The 23,798-nt window shown below is 37.3% G+C and overlaps 1 protein-coding gene across 9 annotated transcripts in view; it reads left to right on the forward strand.

The window, feature by feature from the left end:
• The window catches only part of GOLGB1 (golgin B1), an 81,386-nt gene that overhangs the window by 19,609 nt on the left and 37,979 nt on the right, over window positions 1–23,798 (forward strand). For 4 of the 9 annotated variants that reach the window (XM_074404270.1, XM_010352403.3, XM_074404272.1 and 1 more), the window contains exons 5-10: window positions 1,619–1,747; window positions 6,247–6,372; window positions 8,711–8,833; window positions 10,061–10,174; window positions 11,421–11,823; window positions 13,570–13,685. In XM_074404270.1, coding sequence (XP_074260371.1) covers window positions 1,619–1,747; window positions 6,247–6,372; window positions 8,711–8,833; window positions 10,061–10,174; window positions 11,421–11,823; window positions 13,570–13,685 — 1,011 coding nt within the window. The remainder of the gene's footprint in view (window positions 1–1,618; window positions 1,748–6,246; window positions 6,373–8,710; window positions 8,834–10,060; window positions 10,175–11,420; window positions 11,824–13,569; window positions 13,686–23,798) is intronic. The other 5 variants (XM_074404273.1, XM_039477281.2, XM_074404275.1 and 2 more) reach the window with 3 other exon arrangements.

Here is a 23,798-nt window from a genome sequence, read left to right on the forward strand (position 1 = left end):
AGTGGTGGATTAATGCTTCACGCATGTGGGCCGAATTACCTTGGAGTCTCTAAAAGGGAGACTCTCTAGGTTTATACAGCAACCAACAAAACAGTTTAAGGTTGGAGATAAAGGGGAGGAGTAAGGAAAGTACTGTCCTGTGAGGAATATTGTCCCAATGCTCATATTTTCATTATCTTTCCTCTGTGGTTAAACTCCACATACTCACATTCAGTCAGCTATTTAGAGAATAAGAAACTTCAGTTTTGTGGATAATTTGGTACAGATTATATGGAGGCAGGCATATTACATGCATGCTGTAGTTACAGAGTGAACCTAGACTTCACCCTGTGTAAGAAATCTTTTTATGCTTAGTTTTTGGGAAATGAGATTTTAATCAATTTTCTAGGCACAACCCTTGGGGTCGATAGTTAGTGACCCAGTTCCTGTTTCGTCTTTCCTCTCAGGGGCTAATGCTCAGAGTACATTACTTTTTTTTGAATTAATAACCTTATTTAACTTCTCAAAGCTTATTTTAAAAGCTTCTTTCAATCTTCTCAAATTATTTCATCTTGAGCCTTCTTTTCCTTTCAGTTTTTCCTCTGTCAGTTCTGCTCCCCTGACTGTGGTAGCACCAGCCTCTCTCCTCATATTGCTTTGTTCCCTCCAGCTTCTCCTCAGCTATGATGTCAGATTTTTAAATAATCCATTTTATACTCTGTTTTTAAATTTTTTAGCTCTGAGACCTTAAACAAATCAGTGTCTTAGAGCTCATTTTTTTCCTCTGTTAAAGAAATGATTTCTAAGTTTCAGCAATCAGTTATAGCAACCCTTTAACTATTATATACTTAATACAGAGATAGGTATTCTGTAGAAAATAGTTGCAGAAAGGACAGGAGTCTTCAGGTGCTTGACTAACTATTATGTGAAAATAAAAAAGTATTCTTTGCAGTTCCAGTAAGCAGAAATAGCTTTGTTTGGGGGGTTGTGGAGAGTAAATTTAATAGAGAGGCAGAATCTCAGTCTAAGGGAGAGTTTCTAAAAAAAAAAAAGATTATTGAAAAATTTGGATTTCCCCTCACTGGCTCTTTTCTGATGTTTTGCTTCTAACTTAACAACAGCTATAGTTCCTGAACTCTCTCCTTGATTCTTCAAGGCAACAAGACTGTGAGTTTTCTGTTAAGGTTTAGTCCTGCATGGCACTGACTGGTTTTACCCTCAGCATAAAAGCTGTCAAAATGGAAAACTCAGTGCCATTTCTTCCAATTATCATATCCCCTCCAATATCTTCTTGCTTTTTGTTGTTCTCCAGTATTTTCAGATAGCTGTTATCTGTATTGTCCACAGTTTGGGGTTCACATGCTTGGTGTGAGGAAAAAAAAATAATGTGTGTGTATATATATATATAATATATTCCACAGTTTATAGCTATTATGTAAGGGAGGGTAAGTCTAACAGGAACATACAAAAACTGGAAAACCCTAAGATTTCATGTCTGTTAGATCAGCTGGTTTTTCTTGCTCCCATCAGTTTAAGAAAATTATAACTAAATGGTTGTAAATAAAAAATTAGAAGAAAATACTAAATATATATTAATTGTAATTCTTTTAAATAATGACTTTATCTCCTGCATTTTCAGCATGACAAGGGTTCTGCAGAGGAAGAGATGGAAGTAGAAAAAATAAAACATAAACTGGAGGAGAAGGAAGAACTAATTAGCACTTTGCAAGCCCAGCTTAATCAGGCACAGGCAGAACTAGCTGCACAGGTAGGGATGGAAGTTACTTCATAATCATTAGGTTAACGAATCACTAAAACCAGTGGATTATTATATGATTTTTCTAGATGCCCAATGGGCAATTTTCTATGTATCTATCAGTCTCCTTCTTTTCTTCTTCTTCTTGTCTGGTAATTTTATTAGCATATGCATTGGTGTTTGTCATTTTTAGTTGTTATTTGTAGATACCCAATATGTTCTTTCAATATATTGTTTCATGTATTTTAACTTTTTTTGTTTGTTGTTTTACTTCACTTTATGGATTCTATTTTTTTGTTTACTTTTGTGTTTTTTTCTGGTTTAATCTTCTATTCTGCAATGATTTTTTTCTTCTTTATTGAATTTTTCATGAGTTCTGTCACCTCATTTCTGATTTTTCCAAATCTATGTTTTTCTTCATGTCTGTATTTTTTTCCCTCTCTTTTCTTTTTCTTTCTTTCTTTCTTTCTTTTTTTTTTTTTTGGGATAAGGTCTTACTCTGTCACCCAGACTGGAGTGCAGCAGCACGATCTCAGCTTGCTGCAACCTCCACCTCACGGGTTCAAGCAGTTCTCCTGCCTCAGTCTCTAGAGTAGCTGGGATTACAGGCATGTACCACCATGCCTGGCTAGTTTTTTGTGTATTTAATAGAGATGGGATTTTACCATATTGGCCAGGCTGGTCTGGAACTCCTGATTGCAAGTGATCTGCCTGCCTCGGCCTTCCAAAGTACTGGGATTATAGGTGTGAGCCACAATGCCTGGCCTGTATAAATTTCTTAATTTTTAAAAACTTTTTGAAGTAGATTGCAATTTTGATTTTTTTTTTTTTTTTTTTTTTTTTAGTGTGCCTCTGGTGTGCTTTTATCGCCTATAAGCATTATCATTCTGCTCCTTAGGTTTTTTTTTTGTTTTTAATTTATAATAAAATAAATTTAAATAAAAGAATTTATTTCTTATGTTTATGGAGGTTGAGAAGTCTAAAGTTGAGGGCCTGCATCTGGTGAGGGTCTTCTTGCTGATAGGGCTCTCAGTGGTATCCCAAGGCAGCACAAAACATCACATAGTGAAGGGTGTGCTGATTTGCCAGCTTAGGTCTCTTATCCTCTTCTTATAAAGCTTCCAGTTCTCCTTCCATGACAACCCATTAATCCATTAAAACACGAATGTGTTAATTCATTCCTGAGTCCAAAGACCTCCTGAACCAGTCCTTTCTTAAAGGCCTTTTGTCACATTGGGGATTCAGTTTTAACATGAGTTTTGGAGAGGACATTCAAACCGTAGCTTTCCACCCTTGGCCCTCCAAAACTCATGTTCTTCTCACATACAAATACATTAGTTCCATCCCCACAGCCCCAAAGTTTTAGGTCATTCCTGCACCAACTCATCTGTGAGTCTGTGAAATAAAAATACATTATCTGCCTCCAAGATACAATGGTAGGATAAGCATAGGGTTCACATTCTCATTCTAAAAGGGAGATATAGGCAAGAAGAAAGAGATTAAGAGACCCCAGGAGAGCAGACATTGGGCCTTAAAATTTCAGAATAATCTTCTTTTACTCCATTTTCAGTATCCTCTGCACAGGTATGGGGGTTGGGTCCCCAAGGCCTCAGGCAATTCTGCCCATATGGCTGTGTGGGGCTTAGTCTAGCCAGCTCTCCCAGGCTGGCTTTGCATTGCACGCTGGTAGCTCTAATAGTTCTGGTATGTCAGTGGTGTCCCACACCATGGTTTCACTAGGCATTACTCTAGTGGGGACTCTGTGGGGCAATTCCAACCCCACATTTCCACTTGGCATTGCTCTAGTGGGGAGGTCTCAGTGGTGGTTCTGCCCCTGAGACAAGTCTCTGCTGAAGCCCTCTGGCTATTGATGACATCCTTTGACATCTGAGTGGAGGCACAGCTCTTGCTTTCTGCAAGCCTGCAGAATTAGCACCATGTGGATGTTACCAAGTTTTACACTTGTACCTTTTGAGCTGTGGCATTAGCCATACCTGGGGCTGCTTGAGCCATCATTGCACCGACCAGAACAGCTGGGATGCAAGGAGCAGTGTCCTGAAGTGGCACAGAGCTGTGGTGTCTTCAGGCCTATTATTCACAGAAACCATTCTGTCCTCTTAGGCCTTTGGACCTGTGATGGGGGTTAGAGGGGGCAACCTTAAAGATTTCTAAAATGCCTTCTGAAACGCCTTCAGGGCCTTTTCCTATTGTCTTGGCTATTAGTAACTGGCTCCCTTTTAGCCATGCTAATCTCTTTAGCAAGTGGTGGCTGTGCATTCTTGGATTCCCATCTTGAAATGCTTTTCCATTCTTTACCACATGGCCAGGTTGCAAATTTTCCTTTTTTTTTTTTTTTCCTCTGTTTTCTTTTTCTCTGTTCACTGTAGAAGATAGAAGTAACCACATAGCAGCTTGAGCACTTTGCTGCTTAAAATTTTCTCCTGCCACATACCCTAGTTCATCACTCTCAAGATCAGCCTTCTACAAAGTCTGTGGGCATGGACACAGTTCAGCCAAGTTCATTATTAATTTATAGCAAGGATGGGCTTTACTGTAGTTTCTGGTACTTTGTTCCTCAGTTCTATCTGAAACCTCATCAGAGTGACCTTTACTGTCCATATTTCTATCAGCATTGTGGTCACAACCACTTAACCAATCTCTAAGGAGTGCCAGACTTCCCGTAGTTGTCTTCTAAGCCCTCATCAGAATCTAGGCATTTTTTAGCCAGTTCCTCAGAATTCTTCCAGCCTCTGCCCATTGCCCAGTTCTAAAACTGCTTCCACATTTTCAAATAATCATTATCAGCAGTGACCCCACTTGTCAATACCAGTTCTCTTTTTTAGTCTGTTTTCTCTTACTTGTAGCAGAACACCTGAAATGGGGTAATTTATAAGAAGTTATGGAGACTGAGAAGACCAAGGCTGAGGGGCTGCATCTGGTGAGGGTTTTCTTCCTAGTAAGGGGTTGCTTTTTTAAAAAGTAACTTTATATGGGATATGACCTTGATCCTTTTCTGTTCCTTATTTTTGTGTCATATTCATTTTCCTAAACCTCTGTTTGGAAGAAGGCTTGATTCAGGAAAGCTTTTCTTACCAGACTTCCTTTTTTGTTATTTTTATGTTGTGTTCAAAGATATAGGAGCTGGATTTCTGAGATTTCCTGGCTTTCTTCCTTCTGCCCTTCACTTTGGCTAATGCCAACATTGTCCAATAGTAATAGGTTTATTTGTGATAATTAAAGACTGGAAACAACTCACATGCCCATCAATACAGAAATATTTAAACTGTGATATATTCATACACTGGAATACTACTTACAAGTAAAAAGGAACCAACTATAGAACAGTAGCAGGCCTTTTTAAAATTTTAAAATGTGTCTATATTTATTTTTGAACTTAGAAAATAATTCAACTATAATGTTTATATTGCAATTTAATTATGATTAAATTAGTATCAGCTGTTACTCATGCTATCTGCATTAAGTATACAAATATACACATTACAATGTTACATAAGGGTCTAGAAAAAAAGTTAAACTGAATCAACCCATTGACACCAACTACATATACACTTGTTACTTGTGCAACACCTCAGTAGTAACTTACATGATGCAACAGATAAGATGAAATACAATCATGCCAAAATAGAGTTGTACTTAATGGAAAAATAATTTATACGTCAATTTTCAAGTTCAAATTAAATAATGCTAAAAATTAAAAGTATTTCTTTTATATTAGACATGTTTCAAGCCCTCTGTAGCCACATGTGTTTAGTTGATACTGCATTATACAGTAGATTTGTAGACCTCTTTCTTCTGTCTCTTTAATTCCTTTTCTGCTTAATTTTTATTTCACTCCTGGCAGTTTCTTCTTAGTACAGGTTCGTGTCTCAGAATGGAGCCATGATGAGTCAGTTTTGAGAGTTCAGAGGGCCTACTAGATTGCTCTAGCCATTTTAGTCCTTCTTCCTGTGCACCCTTGCATTTTTGCCTAGTATTAAGGAATGGCAGAGCCCTGCTGCTGTTCTAAAATTGGCCAACTGTGCATTCCAACAAATGAATACATTGGCTGTTTAGGGTTTTCCCTTTCTCAGAGCCATCAGATTTCACTTTGTTGCTGCCTTCTTTTTCTTACACAACGTAAGACTCTAATGCAATGTAGTTCTTGTGGGTTTTTGTGGTTTCTCCTTACTAGCTTATATTTTAGGGTTCTTAGGATTGTCTGCCTAATTTTACTGTAAATGTTATCTATAGTTTTTGGTTTTACTATTTCATGCTGTCTCTATGTGAGGATTCAGAGAAATTGAAAAATTGCCACTACTGCTTCTGTTTTCTTCTGACAAATGAAATTTTGATAATTACTTTTTAAAAACCATAATGCATGCAGTTTTCTTTTTTGTTCAATGTAAATTAGAAGGGAATATGGTAGGCATTTAGCCCAAGCAAGAAAGGGATGTCGAAGAATTGAGAATGCTAATTCTTTTGCTTACTTTTTTTTCCTTCTATGTCTTCAGTTTGATAAGAGTTCTGCAGAGATGGAAGAATTTGTAATGGTGAAGCAACAGCTCCAGGAGAAGGAAGAACTTATTAGCACTTTACAAGCCGAGCTCAGCCAGACACAGGCAGAGCAAGCTGCACAGGTAGGGGGAAGGATCTCACAAAATTAGGATAAAAAACTGTGAAATCCAGTGGGTTATTACCTGCAACTCAATTCAGTTAGTCACTGTAAAAAATCTTAGTAGCTAAAAGTATAGTAGCATGGATGTTGCACTAGAAATTAGAAGTATATGTAGTAATAGATATTAGAAGTTGTGTGGTAGGTAAGTGTGTCAGTAGGGAACACCGGAAAGCCTCACAATGTGTTATTTACCTTGATGAATTTGCTATAGCCTAATTTAGTTCTTAGTTCTGCAGGTCCAGAAACTTAATTTTAATAGCAGACAGAGATTCAGTCTTTTAGGAATGGGCTCATGCTGAATTCAAAAGAGACCAATAAGTAAACCAAAAGAAATAAAAATAATTAAGTTCATTCTTTCTCTAAAATAGTATCTATCTTAATAGGAAAATAATTGTAGTTAGATTACTTAGTGAGCCTGTAATGAGAAAGTGGTGTAGGTCATGTGATTTTATGTTAAGTGGCACCAGTATTTGACGTTCCTTTTCCCATTTATTTCGGTTATCAAGACCAGACCATTTGGATTGGCATCCTCAACTTTTTCTATTTTTCTAGGTTTCTTGGTTCGCCACCCATTGCCACATATATGTTTTTGAAATTGAGTCTCACTCTGTTGCCCAAGCTGGAGTACAAGTGACACAGTCATAGCTCACTGCAGCCTTGATCTCCTGGGCTCAAGCCATCTTTTCACTTACCTCAGCCTCCCCAGTAGCTGGAACTCCAGGCATGTGCCACCACATCTGGCTCAATTTTTTTTTTTTTTTTACATTTTTCGAAGAGACAAGTTCACACTGTGTTGCCCAGGCAGGTCTTGCACTCCTGAGTTCAAATGATCCTTACACCTTGGCCTCCCAAAGTGCTAGGATTACAGGCACTGTAATTTGTGTGTGTGTGTGTAGGGGGCAGGGGGATGCTTTTGAATCATGAAAGATTTTTTTTTTTTCCCTGAAGTACCTTGGTACATGGCTAATCTTTTTTTTTTTTTTTTTTTTGGGACGGGGTTTCGCTCTTGTTACCCAGGCTGGAGTGCAATGGCACGATCTCGGCTCACCGCAACCTCTGCCTCCTGGGTTCAAGCAATTCTCCTGCCTCAGCCTCCCTAGTAGCTGGGACTACAGGCGTGCGCCACCATGCCCAGCTAATGTTTGTATTTTTAGTAGAGACGGGGGTTTCACCATGTTGACCAGGATGGTCTCTATCTCTTGACCTCGTGATCCACCCGCCTCGGCCTCCCAAAGTGCTAGGATTACAGGCTTGAGCCACCGCGCCCGGCGGTACATGGCTAATCTTATCCATTAGGTGTTTACTTTATTGATAATTTGTAGTATTAGTGGTGCCTTCTCTCTGTGGTTGGCCTACTGCTGTGTATACAGTTAAAACTGTATATCCTGAAATTCTTGATTTTACATATTAGCTTTTATTGTGCCCTTTTATTATTATTTTTTATTGTATCCTTTTCATGTATAAGCACTGTATACAGTGCAGGATGAAGAAATACTGAATATGGTTTTAACCTGTGTGTTGCTAAAATATGAAAAGTCAGGATATGTAAATGTGTTAAGAGATTCATCATAATTTAAGGCTTTCCAAATAAGTGCCAAAACAAGCAGTAATACAAACAAAATATTTTGAGAGGTGATAGTGAACAGTTCACAATCAATCCATTTATTTCCATTTCATTCTTTTCAGAGCCAGTTAAAAATGAGCATGATCTAGAAGGCTGCAAGTAATGACAGCTGAAAACAGCTGCATGGGGAGATGGTGTGGAATTAGAAGTACACCAGGTTCTTTGGTAGAAGCAATTCTTTGAAAATAAGACTGGAAAGCTAGATTAGTATTTCCAGTTGTAGAGAATCTTGAATAAATGATATGTTAGTTGACTTACAGGGCATGAGAATTTCATTGAAAGCTTTTTTAGCCATGAGCAAGAAGAGTCCAGGGTTTAGTAGAAATCTAACTTAACTTCACTTTATGTGTTTAATATCCTAATCTTTTTAGAACTTTAAAAAAATATACTTCTTATATATTTAAAACATTTCTAATAGCCATGAACATATAATTTTTGATCAAAATTTATGTTTAGGCTGACTTCTGAATTTGAAAATAGGCTTTCTCTCACATTTGGTAGTTACTGTCTGGCCAATCTTTCTTCCAACATCCTCATCCTTGACAATCAAAATTTCACTTTAAAAAGCTACTGTCTATCAATTCTCAGTGTCTATCTTGGAAAGTAGTCTGTGAGTTTTATTTGTGCAATATTCGGGGAGTGTAACTTGCATAGTTTCTCTGGTATGTGTCTTCAGTTGAGTTCCATGCAGCAGGTGGTCCGAGAGAAAGATGCCCGCTTTGAAACACAAGTTCGTCTTCATGAAGATGAGCTTCTTCAGTTAGTAACCCAGGCAGATGTGGAAACAGAGATGCAACAGGTGTGTTGCTAAAACTCAGTAGAATAACTGTCATTTTGGTTAACATTTGATCATCACAGTCACCTTCCTACCCTTACCTATTGCTCTTCACTTGGTGTTAGTGTTTTCCTTACTGGCCTCTTTTTGGTGTCCTTGTCTTCTGTTGCATAAAAATTGTTTATTTTTTCTTATCCTTTTCTTGCCTTTTACTCCTCTAATCAGGTTGCTGGTACTCAAAAGCTGAGTTTAGTTGGTGAATTTATGTGGTAGTCAAAAATTGGTTTCTTTTTAGTTTTCTGATTGTAGCTACCTTTGTGCATAACACACCTAATCCAAAGCTTCAAATCAATGAAGTCAGTTTTAAATGTTCAAAAAATTAGAGATTAAAAAGAATGATTTTGAAGCCATGAAGTCTTTTATTAGATTAGTAATTCTTTTTTAAAAAAATTTGAGTAGATTTTGAAAATTGGCTTCATTGTATTTGAGTTCACCATCTACTAACTCAAAGCATTTGGTTTAATTTAGTATGTAGTGCAGTGCGGTACTGAAAGGCACTTCAGTGATAATTCATGTTTAATCTGTTTAATTAGAGTGAAAATTAATTAGAGTTAATTAGAGTAAAAACTTCTAAGTTCTAAGCAATCTTTCAGAATGTGCCATTAAGTAAAGTTTCAGAATACAACATATTATTAAGTAGAATACTAATTATATATGTGTATCATCTATCTATTTATTCAACAAGTGTTTTTCAAGTGCCTGCCCTGTGCATGAAACTAGGAGAAGAGAAATGGTTCTTACCTGCAGAGAATGTTCCCTTGGGTGGGTAAGATGTACATGTACCTATGCTATCTAGGTACAGGATGTTAACTGTATGATTTTGAAAGCAGATATGTGTCATTGTTTTTTTCTAATTTTTTATTTTCTTTTATTTTCTTTTATTTTTGAGACAGAGTCTCGCTCTGTCACCAGGCGCCAGGCTGGAGTGCAATGGCACAATCTCCGCTGGCTCCCTAATTCAGGGACTTGCTTGTGGCTGGGTTTGGTTGTTGTTGGTGCTCTGGAGAAGACATTCTGGAGAGTCTTTGTTGCTGCTGAACGGGGAGGATGGCATGCTGATCTCCCACTCTTTAAATTGTCATCTTGAACACCCCAAAATTTAAGTACACTAATTTAAGTGGCATTTTGAAAGAAAAGCAAATGTAAACACTCATTTGTTAGCGCATTATGTCTAAAATGTTTTCTTCTCAGAAATTGAGGATGCTGCAGAGGAAGCTTGAGGAACATGAAGAATCCTTGGTGGGCCGTGCTCAGGTCGTTGACTTGCTGCAACAGGAGCTGACTGCTGCTGAGCAGAGAAACCGGGTACTGCCTTCTAATCTTTACTTCCTGCCTTGGGGGTATTCATTTCCACTTTAGTTTGCCAGGCAGTAGATATAAAAGCCTATTTAAAGTCTTCAGAGAATTGATGCCATTTATTCATTCTTTAAAAAAAATAGCTCATGCTTGAGTGGTGGGGATGCAGTACAATTATGAGCAAAACTAAATACAGTTCTTTTCCTCATGGAGCATACATTGCAGTTCTTTTGTTGCTCTTTTCCTTTGCCATTTTAGGTCTGGGGTCCTAATTTCTCTAGAATGTCATACAGATTGAGTATGCCTAATCTGAAAATCCAAAATGCTCCAAAATCTGAAACTTTCTAAGCACCAACATGACACCACAAGTGGAAAATGCCACACTGACCTCGTGGAACAGGGTAACAGGTCAAAGGCAAAACTTTGTTTTATGCACAAAATCATTTAAAATACTGTATAAAATTATCTTTAGGCTATGTGTATAATATGTATTTGAAACAAATGAATTTCATGTTTAGACTTGGATCCAATCCCCAAGATATCCAAGATATTCCAAAATCTGAACAAAATGGAAAACTGAAATACTTCTGCTCCCAAGCATTTAGAATAAGGGATACTTGGCCTGTATTTTCCTTTAGTGAGCTTCTTTTTCATCAATTACCCTTCTCTGTCTTGAATGGTTCTTGTACTTTATGTACAATCCAGTCGTTGCTTGTTTTAGTCAATTGACCTTCTGTTGGAGTGACATGATCTCATTCTGCAATATTCCCTTGAGTCTAAAGTTAATCAGGAATGCTCATCTGACTATAATCCATCCTGCCATTTTCTTTTTCATACTGTCCTGATCTTCATTCTTATTGAATTCCATTTTGTTCCTCCAGTGTGTTAATTCTTCCTTACTCTTGCTCCTTTCCATGTCCTGTATGGACCCATGCTTGACAATTTGAACTAATTTTTTTCCAGCCCTTGGATTCCTTGTGTCCCTATCCTGTCACGTCCAAGTAGTCTCATCATAATGCAGAATTGGTGCTAGAGTCCACATTCTCTGTTCGTTTATCTAGGTACTTGTGTGTTGCTGGAGAAAGTCAGCTATCTCCTCTCTTCTTAATTTTCAACTCTCCTTCTTGAGAAAGCCTTTCTCTCTAGCATAGAAACATGTTCTCATTTTTTTTCCATCCTCCAAGAAGAAGCATTTTACAATGCTTGTCGAAATGAAATAACGTATTTATGGCTCATGAAGACTCTTTTTTCTTAGGTTCTCTCTCAGCAATTACAGCAGATGGAAGCTGAACATAATACTTTAAGGAACACCGTGGAAACAGAAAGACAGGAGTCTAAGATTCTACTGGAAAAGATGGAACTTGAAGTGGCGGAAAGAAAATTATCCTTCCACAATCTGCAGGAAGAAATGCATCATCTTTTAGAACAGTTTGAGCAAGCAGGCCAAGCCCAGGCTGAACTAGAGTCTCGGTATAGTGCTTTGGAGCAGAAGCACAAAGCAGAAATGGAAGAGAAGACCTCTCATATTTTGAGTCTTCAAAAGACTGGACAAGAGCTGCAATCTGCCTGTGATGCTCTAAAGGATCAAAATGCAAAGCTTCTCCAAGATAAGAATGAACAAGCAGTTCAGTCATCCCAGACCATTCAGCAGCTAGAAGGTCAGTAGCTGATTACTTTTGAAGTCCATGTCTCTGGCATCTGAGTGGCTTGTATTTCATGTTTTCAGGGATCCATTAATGAAATTTTTGCTCAAACCAATTGAACCAATAGAAGGATTAAGAAAAACAGCTCTTCCGAACTTCTTGTTGTATTTTTCCTGCCTCTGACTGGTTATAATCTGTCTTAATATTATTATTATCATTACAGTACTAAAAATGTGATAGTGATGTTCTGGATATTAAATAGAATGCTATGTGAAATATGACTCAGATCTGAAGGATTCAGTGACTGAAATGAGTAGGATTTGAATTAGTTTTTGGGAAACTCAGGCCAGATCTAGGTCCATAGGTTAGGAGACTAAATTGCATGGCATCATCCATAAATCTACAGATGGATCTCAATGCTTTTCTTACAGGTGAAAATGCTTTTTTACCTAATTTCTTTTCTTATAGGTGAAAATTTATCCTTTAAGAAGGTATAAAGAAAACTTTTTAAAATACGCTATTATAAAATTAATATGTGCCACTAAGAAATTGAACATTTTAGAACTTTATAAATTAAAAAGTAAAACTTCTTTAACACCAGTACTCGTTTCACTAGTCCTTTTCCCCAAATTATAATCTTTACTAATAGATTGGCATAGACGTAAGGGAAAGATTTTGGAAAGAATTAAGTTGAAAATTTGTATTAAATAACTGAACTTTATCTAGACAGTTTTGAAGGGCATCACACAGGAACAGAGTGTTACATGAGCAAGCTGTTCTCTTAAGCATGTTCATGTTTAAAACTTTGTGATAGGCCGGGCGCGGTGGCTCACACCTGTAATCCCAGCACTTTGGGAGGCCGAGGCGGGTGGATCACGAGGTCAAGAGATCGAGACCATCCTGGTCAACATGGTGAAACCCCGTCTCTACTAAAAATACAAAACATTAGCTGGGCATGGTGGTGCGTGCCTGTAATCCCAGCTACTCAGGAGGCTGAGAGAATTGCCTGAACCCAGGAGGCGGAGGTTGCGGTGAGCCGAGATCACGCCATTGCACTCCAACCTGGGTAACAAGAGCGAAACTCAGTCTCAAAACAAAAACAAAAACAAACAAAAAAAAAACTTTGTGATGAAATCTTGGTGGGACCCATAACACCTACATTGAGAGTGAAGAAAATAAAAACCCTAAAGCCATTTTCAAGGGGGAAAGGGAAAATGAACTTTTAAAAAATGCCTAGGGCCAAATGCGGTGGCTTGTGCCTGTAATCCCAGCACTTTGGGAGGCTGAGGTGGGTGGATCACCAGAGATCAGGGGTTTGAGACCAGCCTGGCCAACATGGGGAAGTCCCATCTCCACTAAAAAAAAAAAAAAAAAAAAAAAAAAATTAGCTGGACGTGGTGACACATGCCTTAATCCCAGCTACTTGGGAGGCTGAGGCAAGAGAATTAGTTGAACCTGAGGAGTCAGGTTGCAGTTAACCAAAATCACACCACTGCACTCTAGCCTGGGCAACAGAGTGAGACTTATGTCTAAAAAAAAAAAAATGTCTAAGCTTATTTTATTTTACTTTTGAAGGAAATGGTTAACTGAGGTGTCCTTTGGTCCTTGAGAACATTTAAACAATTAACAATGTTATCATTGGCATTATAATTTTAACTAAGGTAACTAACTAGTAAACAGCATACAGTGTATCCTTAGAAGATAATAACTACATTTCAGACTTGAAGCAAATATTACATTTATTTGTTTTCTTTTCCTTAGATCAACTCCAGCAAAAATCCAAAGAAATTAGCCAGTTTCTAAATAAACCACCCTTGCAGCAACATGAAACCGCATCTCAGACTTCTTTCCCAGATGTTTATAATGAGGGCACACAGGTAATTAAATGTGAAGTTCTTATGAATGTTAACTATTTGTCTTTGTTGTATCTGTACTTCAGTGCTCTAATGAGGATTTATTCCAGAGAGCTGCATAAACCTTCTGTTTTTTTCTGCCTGACAAAATACTTTTTTGAGGACAATTCTATTTGAAAGGAATCATGAAAGGCATTAATGCAGGGTTTCAACAATAGAGAATGAGAAAATAATAGATATCAAGTAGAATGATCTCAGAAGCCTTTCTGATTTTAAGGTCTTAACAATTTGTATTGGAGATGAATCATTACTTTTGCTTTTATAGTTAATTTTCCCAATTCAGAAGTCTTTTTTTGGGGTAGACTAAGATTTGATCAGGTTTAGTGAACATGAATCAGTCTAATCAAACTTAAAAGTCTGCTATGGAAATCATATTGTTCCCATTAATTAAGAGTAAAAAAAAAAATGGCCAAGTAGCTTCTGTTTGGCCAATATATTATCTCTTCCTTCTACAAAAATCTCTGTAGAAAGCTGGATTATAATCACCAAAGGCGGATTCAGGCTGATTGAGCCTGAGTATCAGAACAAAGATAGTTTGATATTCTTAATTGACAAATGTCAAGTTGGGATAACTAGATTCATTCATCTCCATTGTAAGATTATACCCTTCCAAACTCATAGACTTATTGGCCAGCAGAGTCCTATGTTTCCTGTGCTGTACTGTGCACTGATAAAAATTTTTGCCTCTTGGTTTCTAGCATCTAGGCTTTCTAATCTCTTCTATTCTCCCATTCTAGACATTTTCCTCTAATGTTTTGTTAAGACATTTTCCAACCATTCAAATAAGTTGAAAGAATTTTATAGTAAACATCTATATACCCACCATCTGAATTCTATCATTGACATTTTTTTTTTTTTTTGAGACGGAGTTTCACTCTTGTTACCCAGGCTGGAGTACAATGGCACGATCTCAGCTCACCACAACCTCTGCCTCCTGGGTTCAGGCAATTCTCCTGCCTCAGCCTCCTGAGTAGCTGGGATTACAGGCATGCGCCACCATGCCCAGCTAATTTTTTATATTTTTAGTAGAGACGGGGTTTCACCATGTTGACCAGGATGGTCTCAATCTATTGACCTCGTGATCCACCCGCCTTGGCCTCCCAAAGTGCTGGGATTACAGGCGTGAGCCACCACACCCAGACATTATGAACATTCTCATGTAAGTATTTATGTGGACATATGTTTTCATTTATCTTCAGTAAATACTAATTGAGGTATTGCTTGGCTGGCCATAGATTACCTATGTATTTAGCTTTATAAGTTACTGCCAGGTCTTTTTCCAAAGTGGTTGTACATTTTTTTTTTTTTTTTTTTTTTTTGAGACAGAGTCTTGCTCTGTTACCCAGGCTAGAGTCCAGTGGCTTAATCTCGGTTTACTGCAACCTCCATCTCCCAGGTGCAAGCAATTCTCCTGCCTCAGCCTCCCAAGTAGCTGGGATTACAGGTGCCTGCCACCACACCTGGCTAATTTTTGTATATTTAGTAGAGACAGGGTTTCACCATATTGGCCAGGCTGATCTCAAACTCTTGACCTTGTAATCCACCTGCATCACCCTTCCAGAGTGCTAGGATTACAAGCGTGAGCCACCGCGCCCAGCTGTGGTTGTACTATTTTAGACTGCCACCTAAAATGTATGAGAGTTCCACATCTTCTCCAAGATTGGGTGGTCTCGGTTTTAAAACATTTTAGCCATGGCCGGACACAGTGGCTTATGCCTGTAATCCTAGCACTTTGGGAGGCCGAGGTGGGTGGATCACCTGAGGTCAGGAGTTCAAGACCAGCCTGGCCATCATGGTGAAACTCCATCTTGAAAAAACAAAACCAAACAAAACATTTTAGCCATTCTAATGGGTATGTAGTAATATTTCATTGTGGTTTAAGTTTGCATTTCCCTGATGACAAATTATGTTGAACATTTTTTCTTGAGATTCTTAGCCATATGTATACCTTCTATTGGTGAAGTGTCTGTCTGTTTACATATTTCCGTATTCTGAAAACTGAGTTGTCTTTTTATTATCAAGTAGGAATTCTTATATATTCTGAATGTCAATCTATTATCATATATGTTTGGTGAATATTTTCTCCATGCTGTGGCTTGCTTATTCATTTTCATCATAATATCTTTTTATAAGCACACACTTTTAAATTTTGATAAACTTAATTATTTATCATTTTTTGTGTGTGCCCTGTCTATGAAACCTTTCTTAGCCCCAATTCATGAAGATATTCTCTTACGCTTTCTTCCACAAGCTTTATGGTTTTAGTTTTCATATGAAGTCTCTGAATCTCAAATGAAATTTTGTGTGTGTCGTAAGGTAAAGGTCCTGTTGTTTTGTTTTTTTTTGCATATAGATATTTAGTTGTTTTAGCACCATTTCTTAAAGAGACTCTACTTTCCTCATTGGATTCTCTTGGTACCTTTGTTGAAAATCAAAGACTAATATGTCCATTTCTGAATTTTCTGCTCTGTTATACTGATCTGTTTGTCAGTTCCTATGCCAGTATCACAGTCTTCATTATTGTAGTTTGTCATTAGTCTTGAAGTCAAGTATTAATAGAAGTCCTCTAACTTTGTTCTTTTTGAGGTTGCTCTGATTATTCCAGGTCCTTTCCACGTAAATTATAAAACCAGCTTCTCAATTTCTACTTTTTTCAAAAAGACAGATGAGATTTTGAATTGGCATTGTGTGGAATCTGTTGATCAATTTAGGGATAATTGACATCTTAACGCTACTGAACTTTTAAATCTATGAATATAGTGTGTATTTCCATTTATTTAGATCTTTAATTTCTTTCTGCAGTGTTTTGTAGTTTTCATTGGCGAAGGTGTGCACATTATAACATTTATTCTGAAGTAGTTATATTTTTGATACTATTGTAGATGGAATTATTTTTATTTCATTTTCCAGTATATGCTAAGATGTAACTAGACAACTGAATTTTATTAACCTTCTATTCTGTGACTTTGATAAACAAATTAATTTTATTGGCTCTAGTCTCTTTTTGTAGATTCTTTAGGATTTTCTATTTAAGCAATCATGTCATCTGAAAATAAAGACAAATTTTACTCCTTTCTAATTTGTATGCCTCCAGTATACTGTTTAATAGAAGTGGTGAGACTGGATCTTCTTGCATTGTTTCTAATCTTAGGGGAAAGTACTCCATAATTTACCATTGGCTGTGATAATAATTTCTCTCTTGCTGATTACTGTTCGTTTTTATTTATGAATTTCATCTATCAAACCATCCTCAATCTGATAGAGGAAATTTTTGCTTAGGTTTTTTTATATTAATTTTTTTCTTAATTTTTAAAATAAATTCTCTTAATTTTTTTGATATTTCTAGGCCATATTGGTTCTTCTATGAGTAATAACAAATGTCAAGTTGTAGCAAACCTCCAAAAAATTTTGTATTTATTTATTTTTTTGAGATGAAGTTTCACTCTGTTGCCCAGGCTGGAGTATAGTAGTACGATCTTGGCTCACTGCAACATCCACCTCCTGGGTTTAAGTGATTCTCCTGCTTCAGCCTCCTGAATAACTGGGACTATAGGCACCTGCCACCACATCCAGCTAAGTTTTGTTATTTTTAATAGAGATGGGGTTTTGTCATGTTGGCCAGGCTGGTCTAAAACTCCGGACCATAGCTGATCTGCCTGTCTTGGCCTCGCAAAGTGCTGACATTACAGGCATAAGCCACTGTGTCTGGCTTTTTTTTTTTTTTTTTTTTTTTTTTTTAATTTTCTTTCTTTCCTTTAAGACAGAGTCAATCCATTGCCCAGGCTGGAGTGTAATGGTGTGATGACAGCTCACTGCAGCCTCACCCTCCTGGGCTTAAGTGATCCTCCCACCTCAGCCTCCTGAATGGCTGGGACTACAGGCACAAGCCACCATGCCTGGCTGTTTTTGTACTTGTTTGTTTATTTGTTTATTTATTTATTGCTGGAAATGGGATTTTGTCATGTTGCCAAGGCTGGTCTTGAACTACTGGACTCATGCGATCCTCCTGCCTTGGCCTCCCAAAATGCTGGGATTATAGGCATGGGTCACCACACCCAACTCCAATATATTTATTGAAAAAAATTTGCATATAAGTGAACTCATGTAATTCAAAACCATGCTCAAGAGTCAACTGTATTACCCTTTTTCTATATAACTGAATTTGATTTGCTAATATTTTGTGAATGATTTTTATATTCATATTTATGAAGGATATCAGCTTACAGTTTTCTTGTTTTATAATATCTTTATCAGGTTTTGTTATTAAGGGTATGGCGGCCTCATAATATATTCCCTTTTCTTCTGTTTTCTGAGAATGTTTTCTTTTTTTCTATTTTATGAGAGTTTGTGATTGGTATTATTTCTTTTTTTGAAAATAATTAAAAACAATTTTTTTTAAAGAATTCACCAATGAAACCATCTGAGTCTGGAGTTTTAGGAATGTTTTTGATAATGAATTGAATTTCCTTTACAGATAGAAGGCTAATAAGATTGTCTTTTTCACTTTGTGCCAGTTTTGGTTTGTTTGGGTTTTTGTTTGTTTGTTTGTTTTAGTTAGGTCCATTTCATTGAAGATGTTCTATTTTTGTTATGATGTTGGTTACAGTATTACTTTTTATCCTTTTAATGCCTGTAAGCTCTGATCCCTACTGTTGTAAATTTGTGCTTCATTTTCTTAATCAGTCTACCTAGAATTTATTCAACTTTTTCCCCTAGTCTTTTCAAAGAACCACTTTTGGACTTGTTAATTTTCTCTCTTGCTGATTACTTTCGTTTTCATTGATTTCTACTGTTTAGTATTGCTTTCCACTTACTTTGCTTTTCTTTTTATAGTTTCTTAAGGTGAAACTTTATTTCAAAGATTTCAGGTCCTCTTTTCTCATGAACATTTAAAGTTAACGCAGTTCCCTCTAAGCACAGCTTGTTATGTTGTAGTATTTTACTCATTTCAGTTTTTGAAGATTTTTCTGAGTTTCCCTATGAATTTTTCATTGACCATGGATTATTTGGAAGTGTGTTCTAAATAAACATGTTGTTGTAGAATATTCAGATATTTGGTTTTATTTCTAGATATCTTATTATTATTGATTTCTAATATTTCATTATGATCAGAGAATATGTTTCATATGATTTCATTCCTTTGAAATTTATTGACACTTTGAAATTTTATGACAGCATATAGTGTCTTGGTGAACACATCTTGTACACTTGCAAATAGTGTGTATTCTGTAGTTATTGGATGTAATGTTCTACAAATAGAACTTAAATCATAGTATTGTTCAGGTTATCTTTCTTTTTGATTTTTGTCTGGTTATCGAAACATTTGCTAAGAGGGGCTTGAAATCTCCAACTTTGTGGAATTGTCTGTTTCTCCTTTTAATTTAGTTATTTTTTGCTTTTTGGTAATTGGAATCTCTGAAAAAATTTGTAAATTTTTTCATTTGCAAAATGTTACTCTATCTCTAGTAATACTTCATTTACATTTCTCTGTATCTGTCATTAATAAAAGAATTCCAGTCTTCTTATGTTTATTGCTTGAATTATATATTATTTTCTGTCCTTTTACTTTCAACTTATGTCTTTCTTTAAAGTGAATGTGTTGAAGGCAGCATATAGTTGGGTTATACTTTTTAATTTCTTCAGTCCTCGGCTTTGTAATTGGAGGTCTTAGTCCTTTTATTTTAAGTATTGATGTCATTGGATTTAGGTCTACCATTTGCTTTCTGTTTTTTCCCCTCTGTTTTCTCTTCTTTTTTCCTGCCTTCTATTTGAAAACTAGAAGTTTCTTGATTTTAATTTTCATTTATTGATTGACAGCTTTTCCTTTTAAACAGCTCTATTAAAGATATACTTGACATACAATAAGATGTATACATTTAAAGTATACAGTTTAAGGGGGGATTTTGTTCGTTTGTTTGTTTGTTTTTTGAAACAGGGTCTTGTTCTCTCACCCAGGCTGGAGTGCAGTGACATGATCACAGCTCACTGCAACCTTAACTTCCTTGGCTCCAGCAGTCCTCTCACTTCAGCTTCCTGAATAGCTGGGACCACAGGCGTGTGCCACAACCCTTGGCCAATTTTTTTTTTCTGTAGAGACAGGGTCTCACTATGTTTCCCAGGCTGGACTCAAACTAACTCCTGGGCTCAAGTGATCCTCCTGCCTGTCTCCCAAAGTGCTAGGATTACAGGTGTCAGCCACAGCACCCAGCACAATTTGATGTTTTGACTTATGTATAACATATGTAACCATCACTACTATCAAGAAAATGAACATATTCATCATTTCTAGAAATTTTCTTATGTTCTCTTTTATAAGTCTTTTCCTTCACATCTTTTCTGACCTAAACAACCACTGATCTGCTTTCTGTCATTATAGATTTTTAAAAATTTTATATAAGTTGTATACACACTTTTTTGGGCTTACTTTACTCAGTCTACTTATTTGAGATTCATCCTAATGTTTGTTTACCAATAATTCATTCCATTGAATTGTTGAGTATATTGTACACAGCAAAATTTGTGTAACCATTGACTCATTGATGGATAATTTGGGTTGTGGACATTTTTTGGCTAATACATATAAAGCATTTATGTTTTAAGGAGATTAAAATAAATCATAACTACTATTGCAGTTACCATTTTTGGTACTTTTCATTCTTTGGTGGTAGATCAGAGGTTGGCAGTCCTTTTATATATAGTAAATATTTTAGGCTTTGTGGGTCATACAGTCTTTGTTGCAGGTACTCAACTCTGCCATTGTAGAGCAAGAACAGACAGAGAGCAAAAGTAAACAAACGGTTGGGTTATGTTCCAATAAAACTTTATTTATGCAGGCCTCCAAAGTTTGCCAAACCCTGGCTTCATATTTCCATCTGGTATCATTTTTCTTCTATTTGAAGGACTTTTTTTTTTTTTTAAATAGAGACAGGTTCTCACTTTGTCATCCAGGCTGGAGTGGGCAACAAAGTGTGAACCTGTCTCTATTTTAAAAAATCATGGCTGGCCGGGTGCGGTGGCTCAAGCCTGTAATCCCAGCACTTTGGGAGGCCGAGGCGGGTGGATCACGAGGTCAAGAGATCGAGACCATCCTGGTCAACATGGTGAAACCCCATCTCTACTAAAAATACAAAAAAATTAGCTGGGCATGGTGGTGCATGCCTGTAATCCCAGCTACTCAGGAGGCTGAGGCAGGAGAATTGCCTGAACCCAGGAGGCAGAGGTTGTGGTGAGCCGAGATTGCGCCATTGCACTCCAGCCTGGGTAACAAGGGCGAAACTCTGTCTCAAAAAAAAAAAAATCATGGCTCACTGCAGCCTCATCCTCCTGGGCTCAAGCAATTCTTACACGTCGGCTTCCTGAGTAGTTGCAACTATAGGCATGCACCACGATACCTGGCTAATTTTATTTATTTTTTTTGCTTTTAGTAGTGATGAGGTCTTGCTAAGTTCCCTAGGCTGGTTCTAACCTCCTGAGCTAAAATGATCCTCCTGCCTTGGCCTCCCAAAGTGCTGGGATTACAGGTGTGAGCTACTGCACCTGGCTCTGAAGGACTTAATTTAATTTGTATGTGTGTGTGCACATGTATGTGTGTGTGTAAGTCTGCTGGTCATGGGTTTTTTTTTTTTTTTTTTTTCGGAGTTTTGCTCTTGTTACCCAGGCTGGAGTGTAATGGCGCGATCTCGGCTCACTGCAACCTCCGCCTCCTGGGTTCAGGCAGTTCTCCTGCCTCAGCCTCCTGAGTAGCTGGGATTACAGGCACGCCCCACCATGCCCAGCTAATTTTTTGTGTTTTTAGTAGAGACGAGGTTTCACCATGTTGACCAAGATGGTCTTGATCTCTTGACCTTGTGATCCGCCTGCCTTGGCCTTCCAAAGTGCTGGGATTACAGGCTTGAGCCACTGCGCCCGGCCCATGGTCATGGGTTCTTAAAACACTTTATGTCTGAAGACAGCTTTATCTCACCATTGTTGTTAAAAGATTATTTTTGCTGCCTAGAATTCTACATTGAAAGTTTTGTTTTCTTTCATTTCTGTATTACTCTACTATCTTCTTTCTTGCATTTTTGCTTTTTGTTGTTTTTTTTGAGACAGAGTCTTGCTGTGTCATCCAGGATGGAGTCCAGTGGCGCGATCTCAGCCAACTGTAACCTCCACTTCACGGGTTCAAGTGATTCTCCTGCCTCAGCCTCCCAAGTAGCTTGGATTACAGACACCTGCCAGCACGCCTGGCTAATTTTGTATTTTTAGTCGAGATGGGGTTTCACTGTGTTGGCCAGACTGGTCTCAAACTCTGGTCTCAAGTAATTCACCTACCTTGGCCTCCCAAAGTGCTGAGATTACAGGCAAGAGCCACTGCGCCCAGCCCTTGCGTTTTGTTTTTGATAAGAAATCTGCTGTCATGCTTCTCTCTTTCTTTTTTCTTCCTGTATGCTTTTAGGAATTTACCACTGTTTTCGAGCACTTAGATTGTGATGTACTTTGACATAGCATGTTTCTTGTGCTTGGAGTTCATTGAACTTTTTGAATCTGTTTGTAGTTTTGGAAAATTTTCTGCCATTAGTTAGTCAAATATATATATATTTTTTCTGACTCCCTACTCTCCTTTGGGAATTCCAATTACATGTATATTAGATTACTTGAAGTTGTTCCAAAACTCATTAATGGGGTTTTAATTTTGTGTCTTGTTTTTTGAGATGGAGTCTTGCTCTGTTGCCCAGGTTGGAGTGCAGTGGCACAATCTCAGCTCACTGCAACTTCTGCCTCCCAGGTTCAAGTGATTCTCCTGCCTCAGCCTCCTAAGTAGCTGGGACTACAGGCACCTGCCACCACACCTGACTAATTTTTGTATTTTTAGTAGAGACGGGATTTCACTATGTTGGCCAGGCTGGTCTCGAACTCCTGACCTTGCGATCCACCCACCTTGGCCTCCCAAAATGCTGGGATTACAGCCATGAGCCACCACAGCCAGCCGGCTTTTAATTTTTTTATTCTTTTTTCTCTGTTTTTCATTTTATTTCTATTTCTTTATATTCAAGTTCACTAATATTTTCTTTTACAATGTCCAATTTGTTGTTAATCTCATCTAGTATATTTTTTGCAGTCTCAGACATAATTTTTTTTTTCCTAGAAGGTTAATTTGGGTTTTTAAAAAATATTCATGTTTTTGTTTTACTTTTTGCATGTGTAGATTGTGTCAGTACTGGCTCCGTTTCAGTTGATTATTCTATTCATTGTGGCTTATATTTTCCTGCTTGTTGGCATGTCTGATAATCTTTGATTGGTTGTTGGACATTATAAATGCTAGATATCTTTGTTTTATATACGTATTTTGGAGCTTTTTTTTTTTTAAATGGAATTCAGCTGAATTCTTTGGAAAAAAACTTAATCCTTTCATATCTTGCTGTTTTGATTTGTTAGGAGGGTTTGAATCAGTGCTCAGCCATTCCTTACTACTGAGGCAAGACCTTGCTGAGTATTCTACTCAATGCCCTGAGAAGTGTTTTTCCACATTTGGGTGTAGAATTCACACTCTTCCAGGTTTTGTGTGAGCACCAAGTGCTATTCTTTCATCTCTTCAGATAGATAGTTAGGGGTAGTTCAGGTAGCCTTGGATGCTTTCCTCACATTTACGTGTTGCTCTGTATTTCACTAAACAGACGTGACTTTTTCCTTTGTGGTATTCTGTTCTGTGAACTGCAGCCATCTTGTTCTGTCTTGACTCTCAGCTCTGTCTCATGAACTTAGGGAGTCTACAAGGCTCAGCCTAGGTTCCGCTTCTTGGACCACTCTCTGAAGACTCTCTTAAGGCATGAAGCTTGGTCAGTTTTAGGGATCACTTTATTTGTTTTCTGCCTCTCTCAGAGATAATCATCCTTTGTTGGCTTGATATCCACTATTTTGAAAATGATTATTTCATCATTTTGTCTGATTTTGGTTGTTATTGTTTCAGGTAGGAGGGTAAATCTGTTCCATGTTATTCAGTCTTTAGCAGAAGCAAAAGACCTCTATTGGGTATTGAGCTATATCTTTTTACAAAAGATTTTTAAGTAGTTGCTCTAGGAAGTACAACATATCTCC

This window comes from Saimiri boliviensis, chromosome 8, assembly GCF_048565385.1.
Source record: "Saimiri boliviensis isolate mSaiBol1 chromosome 8, mSaiBol1.pri, whole genome shotgun sequence".
NCBI lineage: Eukaryota > Metazoa > Chordata > Mammalia > Primates > Cebidae > Saimiri > Saimiri boliviensis.